The sequence below is a fragment of the Aulonocara sp. 'chitande type north' Nkhata Bay genome, linkage group LG10, assembly GCF_057382095.1.
Source record: "Aulonocara sp. 'chitande type north' Nkhata Bay isolate Kocher_YH1m ecotype deep benthic linkage group LG10, A_spYH_male_GT1.1, whole genome shotgun sequence".
Lineage (NCBI taxonomy): Eukaryota > Metazoa > Chordata > Actinopteri > Cichliformes > Cichlidae > Aulonocara > Aulonocara sp. 'chitande type north' Nkhata Bay.
This window is the reverse complement of record NC_141353.1, coordinates 21,559,077-21,571,907: the sequence shown is the minus strand read 5'-3', so window position 1 is coordinate 21,571,907 and position 12,831 is coordinate 21,559,077. Positions and strand designations below refer to the sequence as shown.

The window sequence follows — 12,831 nt, the reverse complement described above, 5'->3', positions numbered from 1 at the left end:
GTATTGGGTAAAAGTTATTGAATCGTGTTGGGATAACGTGAGAAAATTGTGAAGGATTAAAATATTCCAAGAGCTCAAATTACTTCATCAAAACATGTTTAAGTCACATTTTATCAACACAAATTGCACAAGTTTATTGAACATGAATAAATTGTGTTAATTTAACTCAATTGTTTAAGTTGCTGCCAAAGCAAAACATCTGTGTGCAACAAATGTCCACCATTGAATTAAGTAAATCCAACAACATATTTTTTTCAGTGCACCTTTATTCTTTGTTACAGACTGAACTCTCTTTTCCGAACTTCTTGAAGGAAATTCAAAGCGCTTCTTTGGATGTTGACTGGCTTTTGTTCTGTTCTCTGTCCATGCGATCCCACACCGTTTCAGTAATGTTGAGGTCTGGGCTCTGGGGAGGCTAATTTATGACTGATATTGCTCTATTATGTTTTTTTCTATTCAGATATGCTTTTACTGCAGGGACAGTGTTTGAGATCAAAGTCATGTTAAAAAAAATGTAGTTGTTGCCAATCAGATGCTTTACAGATTGTTAGGTGGACCTAAATCTGATGGTACATTTCTGTGTTCATAATTCCCTCAATTCCCTCCTTTCTCTGTACATATTGATGATTTGGACATCAAATTTCAAATTTTGATTCAACACACCATAACGCCTTCAGGCGACTTTTGTTGTGATTTGGCGCTATATAAATAAAATTGAATTGAATTAAAATCTTTTCTTATAGCACTATGTAAGAACCAGTTCACTTACCACTGAAACCATTTCTGATGAGGCTTCAGTGAACAGTAGACAGATCAATGAAATCCATCTCTGTGGATATGGTTCTGTCTGAGGTTTTTACTGGATTTTATTAGGCACAACATTTCTTTGGTTCCCAACTTTTCCTCAAATCTTAAGAACTCACCGTTTACCATACTGAGGTATGCCAAGTTGTTGGTTTTTAGCTCTTTGGGAATCACCTTGTTGGTGCAAAAAACAAACAAAAAAAAACAAAAAAACATTCTATGTCTGTCAAACTGTTATTGTCAGTATTTTTTTGTCACTTGTCCTTTGCTAAGCTGTCTGCTATGCATAGACACTGGTTCATTTCTTGAGTTAGTTGCCTTTTTATGCTTGAATGATTCATGGGTCAGTGTTCCAAAGTTTTAGAATGATCTGCCCTTGCACGTTAGGCAGGCCTCTTCTCTTTCTGAGCATAAAACTCCTCTTAAGACACATTTATTTGCTAAAGCATTTGGCTGTCTTTTAAGGGGTTGACTCAATTTGACCTTTTTTTAAAAAAAACAAAAACAAAAAACAACAAAACAAAACAAAAAAACTCTGGTTTTATGTTAAAGTGCTTTATGAATAAAGATGGTATGGTAGTGTTTACTGGCTTAACAAAAACAAAACATAAAAAGCTCAAGAAAAAACAAAACTACTGCTGAAGACTGCTCAAGTTCACCAATGTCCCCCATAGATACCAAATCTAAATACCAAAAATGTGTTTTTAAAAAGACAAAGAGAAACTAGCCTATAATAAGTACACAAAGAAGGAAACTCTCGGTTCATGTTGTCATTTAATTTATTGTTGAATGAATTACAGAAAATATAGGGTACAATCAAATTAAATGAGCTGTACTGAGAAAAAAAATAAAATAAAATCATGATTTCAGTTAACTAAATTACATCATCAGTAGCTCTCCCATATGAACATAAAATTACAACTAATAAAATATTAAACTAATAGCTATGGTGTTATTCTTTTAAGAGTAACAAAATAAAGATTTGGTCTTTTGGAGTGCAGTGCCTCAAAAACATGACAAGAGGTTCTGCTGAGCTGTGTCTGCACATCAAACAGAAAACTACACACACACACACACACACACACCTCACACAAACTCCACTCAAGATCCCCAAACCTTCCATAACCATTTATGATAACTAAGCAGATGAAGTATCAAAAGGTGAGGCCAGATTTTTTCTTAGCAACCAAGAGACCCCCAAGTGAAGTGTGAGTTGACAAAAATACTTTCTAAATAAATGTACCAGGCAGCCATCTCAAAAAATTCAGCATTGTCTCACTCAAACAAAAATGTTGCAGATTGTGTTTTCAGTTTTGTAAATATTGGCCCCGCCCTTTCCCGCAATCAATACATATATGGTGTCCATACGCAAAGCAGAAGAGACCTAACAGAAATATGTAGAAAGAAATGACACAATCACAAGGAGGTCTAAGGGAAAATAGGAGTGGAAAATACTCTGAATAAAATACTGACAGCCTTTTAATGAGGCTTGTAGATGTCAGATGCACCTACAATAAAATATAAATACAGGGCAAGTGCCACTTTTAACAGTAACTGACTGTTATGAACTTTAAATTTCCTCTGAGTATTTTACAGTAGATATATTAGTTTATGTTGTCTTTTGAAGGGCATGTTATTCACATACTGAGCATCCATTATAGAGAAAAGCTACAAGCCTGATAAAAAGAGAAAAAACATGAAAGCAATTAATCCATGCTCATATGGCTCAAGAATAAGTATAAGCATCAAGTGGTACCTCAACATGTTCAGGTTTCTACCCTTTGATGGGCGAGATTAAGAATTGTCTACACTCCAGAGGTACAAGTGCCTCTCTTCTGCAGACGAGTGCAGGTACTGATGCACAAAGAAATAAAAAAAAAAAAAAAGACTGCTGCAGCTGTCCAAAAAAAGAAAAAAAAAAAAAAAGAAAAAAAATTGTCTGTGTTTTTTTTAAAACAACTTCTGTTACATAACACTGTAATATTCGCTTCTTTAACCTGTTGAAATCTGGGCTGGTTCTCAAGTCACTGAGGCAGGATTAGCAGTGCGCTCACACAGCATCAGTGTGAAAGAGATGAAGGAAAAATGTATCTCTTGGCATGATGGAACAGATTCTATTCTGCTACTGAATTTGGTTGAAACCACACAGAACATGATTTCACAGGTATAAAAAGTTAAGGCAGTAATGCCATTTTTATTGGAGTCCACTGCAGTGATTAATTTCTCTGAGCAGATACAGATGGAAGGATTTTGCAGTGTTTCTGTACTGAAGAGAGATACACCGTGAATAATACTGTATATGAAACCGTTAAAGACGAAGACTTTACCCCCTACAAGGAGGTAATGACTAGAGGCTTTGTGATGACACCTTCTCTCCATTTCCGAGAATTTCATACATCTAATTACCGCTGGATGAGGAGCACCAGTGGGTGCTTTCCCCTGCGTCCCCCTGTATCAGCAGACTGGGGTGACGAATGATTACTTCACCAAAGGAAGCAGAAGCAGAAAAAGAGACTCATGCAAGGTTGTCTTCGAGTACAGCAGTCCTTTCATAATTCACTCCCTCATCAAGTCAGACATGCACACCCGCACACAACTCTCTCTCACTCAAACACACACATACGCACACAAACACAAACCTTTATTTCCCAAAACTGCCAAAGTTAGCAAAGGCATCTTGTTTGGGTGGGACCACAGCTGGGGTGATGGAGTGTGGTAGGCCCATCCCTACTGCTGGAACTCCCATTCCAGCCATACTGCCCATCATCACCGGAGCAGACATGCCCATATTCATGTTCATGTTCATTCCCATCATGCTTTGGTTTACAGGAATCCCACCCTGTAAACCTGCGGTCATTGAAGCTGGCATACCTGTGGCCAGGGAGCCAGGCATGCCAGTTGTCATTGTTGCAGGCATGCCCATTGTCATGGGGTTGCCTACCATCATAGGATTAGCTGGTGGTCTTATTGATGCCGCATGGGGCGGAGAGCTGAGGTTCAGTCCTCCGAAGTTCTGGGCCAACAGGTTGACGGGAGGCACGCCTACATGGACACATATGGAGAGTTACTCAATATTCTCTGGTGTACAACTTATAAAGTATTATAACATCTAATAACTGGATCATTAGATGGCCCATTCTAAACAATATACATTACAGCACAAAAGCTTAGGGCAGTTGGCAGAAAATTAAACATCCCTACATACAGAGTAACAATTATTTTCAGCAACAAGGACGACACCTGCAACAGATCCTTGTCTCACAGAGCCATGCTGTCAGTATCACAGGGATAATGAGGAGACAGAAGCAACTATGACACATTCCTGAAGATATCCAGAACAATAACAGCCAGCATCAAAGTAGTGTGAGGTCACTCAAAGGTTAATGAAGCCCAGTTAGGAAGCCTTGAGCTGAGCGTTTCAATGGTTGCCATCTTTGTGTTTTACACCAAATGGGATGAGCACAGCGTGGATCTGACTGAAGACTTACACTATCTGAGTAATAATTTGATTGGTAAGTTGTTAGACTATGAGCATACCTGGGATAAACTGCCTTTCTGACTCTTAGAATGACAAACAACATAAGACAGTTACATGAGGCTTCATGTTTTATTCTGGATGAACCGAAACTATCGACTAAGCCCATAAAGTCATCAGAAATTAGGTTTACTGAGCTCACAGAGTGAGGGAGCTGAGGGCTTTTCCTCCCATTGACTGCTCTAGAACTAAAAGTCAACCCCTGCTGGCCATTAAAAGGAATGCAGACAATTTCTAACCCTTAAAGCCACATGCATCTTTCATACCATCAACAGGAGCAACCTCTCTGGAACGCCAAGTACTTTCAATAAATGAGTGCAAGTCTATGGACGAACACCAACTTTGTAACGTTCTGTTTATTGCACATTAACTCTTCATGCAGGGGATTATTATTTAAAAACATCTTCACTTTACTTAAACTTTTCTACAGTATTGAATATCCAAAAGGTCTTTTGACTTTGCCATTACATTAAATCTGTAATGTGCATCAATTAAAATCCTTATTTGTTTCCTCATACTGTGTAATACACACATACCTTGCTGCTGGATGATATTGTTGAGTGTGGGTGGCGTCTTAGTGGGGTTGAAGCCTGCTGAAAGGAAGTCCAAGCTGATGTTGACAGAGGGGTCAGACCAGGTTGACCCTAATGTTCCCTGACCTCCAACGCCAACCTTCTGCTGTTGTCCTATGGGTGGCTGAGATGACATGGCTCCCAAACTCTGAAAAACAAATAAAAATGTTTTCTTTACACAATACAAAAATAAATATAGTGATATGTATAATAATTGAAAATGTACATTCTCAACTGAAGTGCCCTCCCCCAATTTTTATTTATTTAGTTATTTTATTTCATGAGAAAAATGAGACCACCTTGTTACTGCACCTACCTGTTGAGAACGAGAGAGGGGCATGGTGGGTAAACCACCAGAAGCACCGGGTGTCACCCCTCCCAGAGAGAACGTCAGGCTCTGAGAGGCACTAAGTGTTGTATGTGGACTGGTTATTTGATTGTTAACTCCACTCATCAAGTCCAAAAGCTCAGCAGAAGGTGGAATAGAGGTGGTACTGGAGGTCGGGGCTGTGGGTGACTGAACGCTGCCAAACAAGTCAGCGACAGGTTGGGAGGGACCAGAACTAGATGATGCTGGAGGACTGGCAGAGAAGGCATTCCAGTCCCCAAATTCTCCATTTCCATTGGATGATGCAGCAGCTGCCAATTGGACGGCAAAGGTACGTTTAGTTGTAACATATTGACAGGAGCTGCTCCACTCCTTTACTGCATCCTTCTTTAAAAATGTGTTACTAAATATACATTCTCAAAAAAAGAAAAAAGTCTACATAAAAGTATAGTCCAAAGTTTACATCCACTCAAGGGCACAAATATCACAGTAATTTTGGGCTTATAATGATTTCTTTGACAGTCCGTTTTTCCAGGGTCAAATGATTGCTCAGCATAAATGTTAAATGACTGCTGAAACTCCAGGGTCACTGTCCACAGTGAAGCGAGTTTTACCTCGCAATGGGCAGTGGCTGTTAACTAAGAAAAAAGCCCCTGCTCCAAAATCGACACCTTCAAGCTCAAGTGAAATTTCTAGCTGCCTACATGACCAAGCCAAAAGCCTAGAAAAAGGTTTTATGGACATGAAGTACAGATTGGCCATAACAGAAAGAGTTATGTTTGGAGGAGTAAACGTTAGGCTTTCAGACCAAAGAACACTGTACCAACTGTTAAGCATGGTGGTGGTAGCATCATGCTCTGGGGCTGTTTGGGTGGTACATTGCAAAAACTGAACTAAGAGAGGAGGACTACCTGCAAATTCTTCAACTTCACCTCAAATCCATAGATGGATGGTTAAAACATAGACACAGTTGGTTGTTCCAACAAGACAATGATCCCAAACCAAATGTGGGAATTAATGAAGTACAAATACTTCATTACCGTCCTTAAGTGGAATTTTCAGGTATCCATACTTTACTTGAGTATTTGTATTTCTGACAAATGTTTACTTTTATACCAACTTTGCATTATTCAAACATTGCATGAAAATACTGGGTAGTTTTGTGCAGGATAAATAAGTTAGCCTGCAGCAAGCTTACAGCTTGTACCTGTGGTGAATTCTAAGTTGCACTGGTGCACAGTGGCTACGGTGCGGATGTCGGTATTCGGCTACATAAAGCATAATAGATCAATCTACATTTAAGCTGTACAAGCTTCAATTAATTCACTGAATACCAACTGTATATGGTCTAGTTAAAAGATAATCTACAGTATAGTGTCACAGTAGGAAATGTAAAGCCGCCGAGTTAGCATATGAGACATTTGCTTACATATTGTTAAATTCAGTTTTGTAAATCCACAAAGAGCAGCAGGTGAGCTGATCACAGCCTGCAAACTTTAAAAAAATAAATAAATACATAATTAAATATGTAAATAAATCCAGTAAATAAATAATTTACTAGAGCTCACAACAAAAATTGAGTTGTGATTCTTTTTGCCATGCTAAGTGACTACAACAGATCTTAGTGTTCCCCCACCTCCTGAATCCCACAACTGTACTCATTTTTCTGTTTAGGTGTATGAGTTGGGGTGTATGGATATATTTGTGCTTGTGCATATAACTTTTGATCCTGTTTATATTAGAGAAAATTCTAAATTAATTTAACTCGTGCACCCAGCTCCTGTTTTTTTTCCAGTCATTAAAGATGATTGGTTTAAAATAATTTCACCCTGGAAAAAGAACAGTTCAAAGAACAAGAAAAATAAATAAAAATAAAAAAATTACCAAGACATTTATGCCTATGATAAGTGGTAGTAAACGTCAAGAGTATTATTCTACAGTATGAAGCCAGCACTAAAATAAGGTTTACCGGTGGAGGTCGGGAGGCTGGCAGAAGCTGCAGGAGATGAGAAGTCTGCAAAACCACCAATGAGGTTTGAACTGCCACCTGGAGATATCAACACAAAAACTGACTCATACAAAATTCTAGAAAAAAAAGTGACAAAAGCAGTTTTCATTTACCTGTTGTAGTGCTCTGATTGGATAAAGGGTCGATCACAAGCAGGTCAGCCAGGCCACTGCTGGAAGACTGCCTGCTTGATGGCTAGAGAGAATGCAGGAGGAAAGTGTCCACATGTGCAAGTACACTGAAACTCTAACACATCTGGTAAGGAGCATGTGCAAATACCTTCTCCTCTGGGCTCTTGTCTCCAGTATAGTTGGCTGCAGCACCCAGGTCCAGGGTCTTGTTGGTTGCTGCCACGGTGCGCTTCCGTGTGGTGGTGGTGGTGGTTTCAGTTGCTTGTGTGATCTGAATGCTCTTTGTTGTGACTGTTTCCTCCTCATCCTTGAACTCGAGTGCTTCCTGCCTACCGTTTCTTGATGCTCGGTCCTCCTCATTGTCACTATGGCAACCACAAGAAGGATGTATAAGCGCTCAGGAGATTTTTCTTTGGTTTCGTTGTTATTGTGCTATAACTGTATGTCGGTGCACATTATTGGTTGGATGAGTAATCCAGGTCCCAGTGGTTTAAACATTAAACCATTTGATGTTCAATGTGTGGGTGACCATGCATTCATTTTTGTTTATTTATTATGAGCACTCAGTTGGCTACTGTGATAACATCTTCTGCAGCTTAAACCCCGCAATCATGCACAGATCAGTTTTCATTATTATTATTCCAGAATGCATGTTTACCTAATTCTGTCAGGCGAGTCATCTCGTTCCTTCTTCCTGAACTTGTTCAGAGTGTCATCAATGGTGCTGCCAATCTTATCACTGATCTCTCCGAGCTTCTCACTAAAAGGGAAAGATCCTCTGCTTTTATCCCAGTCTTCATCCCACTTATTCCGATCCAACTCATTAGCTGAAGGGAAAGATGACAGAACTGGAGATGATTCAGTTTCATACGAATCAAACAAAGGATGAACAGTCTTTGGTACCACTAGTATAAACCTAACTGCACATGCATAGTATCTATACTATTTATATGAGATATAGAAGTAGATAGGTGTATAGTATCTACCTAATCAATAAAAGACAAACTCAAATACAAGTTAATGAATTAATTAACAGCAATAAAAAATAAATAAAAAAAAAAAAAACATAATACAGGTAACGCTGGTTTAACATTTTCATAAATAAAATCAAATCAAATCTACTGTGCTTTGTACAATCTCCTTACAAATTTTTGGATGGGGAAAGTTATGTTATTAGTTGGGCTGTCAAAGAAAACCCAGCACATTACTTACAGTTCTTAAAGCTGCCCCCTCCTCCGCCCATACTGTCAGAGGAGACGCCAATGTATTTATCCTTGTTCTTCTTGGCCTTCTTCCTCTCTTCTCTTAATCTGTCATCATCCTGGATGAACTCCACCATCTCCTTCACCTTTTGACGCACATTAATACCCTGATCTTTACCACTCTCATCTGGACACAGAAGACACATGCAACACAGAAATGAAAACAAGACAATTACCTGGACAGCTGTGACATTTATTATCAACAGTACTTTGAGCAACACTGTAACCTTTCTTCCAGAGTCAGCCACCCGGGTCAATGTCTTGGAAGCTAAATGCTAGATTTCTTTTAGACATAACCACATCACAGCTCAAATTCACAGAACATTAAGAAGACTTTGGACCACAAAGAACAATTAAATTCATTTAGACACACACCAATGAAGTGGTAGTTTTCTAGAGATCTCAGGTCGTAAATGTGTTCTCTGGCACTGGTGACGACCCTTTCAGAGCCATTCCTGATCAGGTAGGCCAGCAGCAGTAAGGCCTGGTAAAAAAAAAAAGAAAAAAAAAAAAAAAAAGAGAGATAGAAGTAAGCAAAAACAGGATGAAAATTTTATTTTTTCTTAAATAAAAATTAAGAGTCAGATTTGGTTGATGTTAGTGAGAAATAATGTTTCCTAAAAATGCTCAAATTCAGAGTGTGTTAAAGTTCCCTTTCCTCTTTCTAAAAATCTTAAACACAAACTAATCTCCACAGCTGCGTGACTGAGGCTTAAGTTCATTTTCTTCATATGAAGTCTGACAGCAGACAGTGTTCAAAAATATAAGTAAACCAGTATGTCAGATTTAAAACAAACAAACAAACAAACAAAAAAAAAAAACACCTATAGGACATGAGACCAAAATTGCCTCAGTCAGGTTTGTACACAACAATAATCCAACAGTACCTTGTAGACTCGTCTCCAGTTCTTTTTGTTGTCCTTCAGCATCCTGGTCCACAGCATGTTCATCACCTCTGGGAACTGCTCATACATGAAGGTAGATCTACAAATACAAAAAACAATAAACAGCATTAAAAAGCTTAGAAACCAAATGCAGGCAAGTCATTTACACAGATTACACTACACATACGCTCACTCTCTGAGTGAATACATGACCTACTTGGCTATTTCTCCCATTAGTTGTCCAGAGGGTCCCCAGGGGTCATCATTGGTGGCCTCTCTCACCTTGGACTCGATTTCTGAGTAGTTCATCACCACATTGGTGCTGTTGACACAAATATATGGCACATCATCTTCATGAGCAATTGATAAATCATTTTCAAGCACAGGTGAATCAACAAAAAGAAACAAGAACAACAAATTAAATGGCTAAAGTCATGCATATATTCATGCAGGATACAAGAGAGTTAAATAGAATGAAACAAATGTTTCTCTGATAACAAGAATCCCAGTTCACTGAATAATGAATGAACTTTGTAAAAGCCTGACCGCTGCACTTCAGATTCTCGAGACAAAAAGGGAGATGTGGGAAAGTAAAGTTTGTGTGTGTGTGTGTGTGTGTGTGTGTGTGTGTGTGTGTGTGTGTGTGTGTGTGTGTGTGTGTGTGTGTGTGTGTGTGTGCGTGAAGAAAAAAAAAAAAAAAAAAAAAAAAAAAAAAAGGCAAAACAATGCCTGTTTCCTGCCCTCTTTGTATTTCAGGGCTCACCTGCTGCTGTGGTTGTTTGAACTGTTGTGCTTGTGTGCATGTGTGTATGTTGCATTTTTAATGGACACAGCTTGGTTTTGCAAATAAACACAGACAAAGAACATCAGCTTAAAGCACCACTCATTCTCTTCCTTATCATAGTCTTTATTTCCTGCTTCCTGATCTTCAACACTCTTATCGCTTCTCGATTCCTAAGCAGCTGCTTGTTTTCTCTTCTTCTTCTTTTTTTTTTTAACCTTTCCTCTATCTCTGCCTTCATAGCTCAGCCACTTTCCCAGCTAGAGGAAGATTCAGCTGTAATATTGTCAGTAGATGCGATACAGACAGACAGCAAGAGTTATAGGTCACCCTGACTTTTAAAAGGAAAGCCACAACTGCCAGCTCTATTGAGGCAGATCAATAAAGGCCATTCACTATGCCCAGCCAGGTACAACCAACAGCTGGTGGGAGCTGTTGTCCATCTCTCCATCTAAAGCTCTGCTGAAATTTCTGCCTAGGCTGCTTCTTTATATCTGCTCTTCTTAAAATCTTCTTAAAAATTAGAATTATCCAGATGCCACTTTGGCCTTGACATTTAGCTCCTTTTGTATAATTTTTAACCTTATGAGACAATTTTTTGACAATTGTATTTACTTTATTTAGGCTGGTTTATTATAGGTTCTGTTTAGATCTGCGATCCATCTCAAATCACTGTGGGCCTTCAGCTTGATCACAGATTTACCTCCAATTTTATCATCTACTGTTTGGAGATAATAATGGTTGAATGTGAAATCTTACCTTCACATTTGAAAGACTTTTGAAATATGTCTTGTAAAGTATAATAGTCAACCCAATCCACCATGTTTTTCTTCCCTCACTTTGAAATTAGTATTTACCAACAAATATATCAAAAACTATTAAATATAAACAGCTGAAGTTTTCACTATCTTACCATAAAATAACGGATCAGGATAATTTTTTTTGGGATGGATATATAAAAGATATCCAAGTATTGGCTAATTAAGATATAAAGATAAAATTCGAGCTTTCGTGTAATTTAAGCCAAATTAGCGGTGGTTGAGCAGAAAATGTTCTGAAAATATGATGATTTGAGAATAAGCCAAAGATGAATGAAAGGACCTTTTCAAAAAAAGTTGGTTTACTCTCTGACCTACATAATCTCAGTAAACTTGAAACTCAATTTTCGTTTACAGATTTGAGGCAGTGTGGGTAACTCGCTAAAGCTAACCCAGTTTCTCTGTGAGACCTGAGGTGACAGGAAGCTGTTGTTCTTGCAGTGCAGAGACTGTACACATTATGCAGCACATTGTGCATACAACAATAGACACCACAAAGAAGCATGCGTAATCTACTGTTCAAACAGTACAATGTGGCAGGCTGCAGCACCAGCATTAGGTCCTGGATCATGTCGTTTTAGTGGCTAACAAGCTTTGTTGTTTGGACCACGGGGACATGGGCCTCCTCAGACTGATGTAGCTTCTCGAGGCAATGGAAAAATTTACTGCCCACATACATTTATTCGACCAGTTACATGCCCATGATTACTGCTTAGCTTTCTCTATATATTATATTGAATCATGAAGGCCCATTAAGGATAGCGGGCACTACTGTAGGGTGGGACAGGGCGTGATTCTGCAGCAGCACGCATAGAAACATTCATAACATACCCGACCTGGGCTTAGCGATGCTAGCAAAATTAGCTAATAGGATAGCATTTTCTCTGGATGTGAGACAAATACATCTCCGGTTTATAGCACCGCGCTTTTCCCCTCCTGACTTTAGTTATTTTTAAGCAACGTGGGTAGAGACAGAGCTTTAAAAAAGAAACAACAAAAAAAACACATCTATATTCAAAGCATCAATGTTAGAGATTGGCAGCTAGCCAGCTAGTCGACGCTAACAGCTGAGGGCTACCGCCGTGACGTCACAGCACTAAAAGCTGCTGATGCTGCCCGGCTCGAGCCGCCCGGCTAACCGCTTAGCTCAGAAGCCACTTAGCGGTTTAACTCCACCTGCTCATCGGTACTCACGCTTTGTCCACCAGCTCTCTGACTTTCCACATGTTCAGCATCTCCGCGCACAGCTGCGGGCTTCGCCGCCTCGATACTACGTCGCCCCCGTGTCTCTACACCCCCCCGCCGCGAGCCAGAGGTGGGTGTCCGGTTACCGACGACACTCTTCCCCCCCAGTCACTCCTCGATCAGCTCCGGTTGTAAGCGACCGCTGCAGTTATAACGGACCGGCCCCAGTTGCTACGGAAACGTCGTTCTCTGTCGACGTCACCGGCGCGTCGGGATCCACGCATCGCTTGCGGATTGAATCACGTGCTTTTTATGTCAAACGAGAACGGAAGACTCGTTTTATTTGTTTGCTTTTGTTTTTCTGCATATAGTAAACAGACAGTGCCTTGCTATAGGACACTTCAGCCTGGGGATGTTTGGCCTGTGCGGGATAATTCGGGTTTAGCTGATGGTATAAATAATGTATTTCTCATTTATTCGTATTTTCATATGTTAAACGGCATTTTTATATAAGAAAAAACGA

At 39.4% G+C, this 12,831-nt stretch overlaps 1 protein-coding gene across 1 annotated transcript; it reads right to left on the bottom strand.

Annotated features, from left to right (window-relative positions):
• Positions 1-1,561: 1,561 nt before the first annotated feature.
• On the bottom strand, positions 1,562-12,562 carry LOC147320855 (clathrin interactor 1-like). Its single transcript, XM_086309059.1, has 12 exons — positions 12,318-12,562; positions 9,742-9,846; positions 9,528-9,624; positions 9,016-9,124; positions 8,591-8,767; positions 8,037-8,205; positions 7,527-7,743; positions 7,361-7,442; positions 7,209-7,286; positions 5,228-5,550; positions 4,876-5,059; positions 1,562-3,846 (listed from the first exon to the last, which is right to left on the bottom strand). The coding sequence occupies exons 1-12, from the start codon at positions 12,356-12,358 to the stop codon at positions 3,446-3,448; spliced, it is 1,983 nt and encodes a 660-aa protein (XP_086165185.1). The 5' UTR covers positions 12,359-12,562; the 3' UTR covers positions 1,562-3,445.
• Positions 12,563-12,831: the final 269 nt, after the last annotated feature.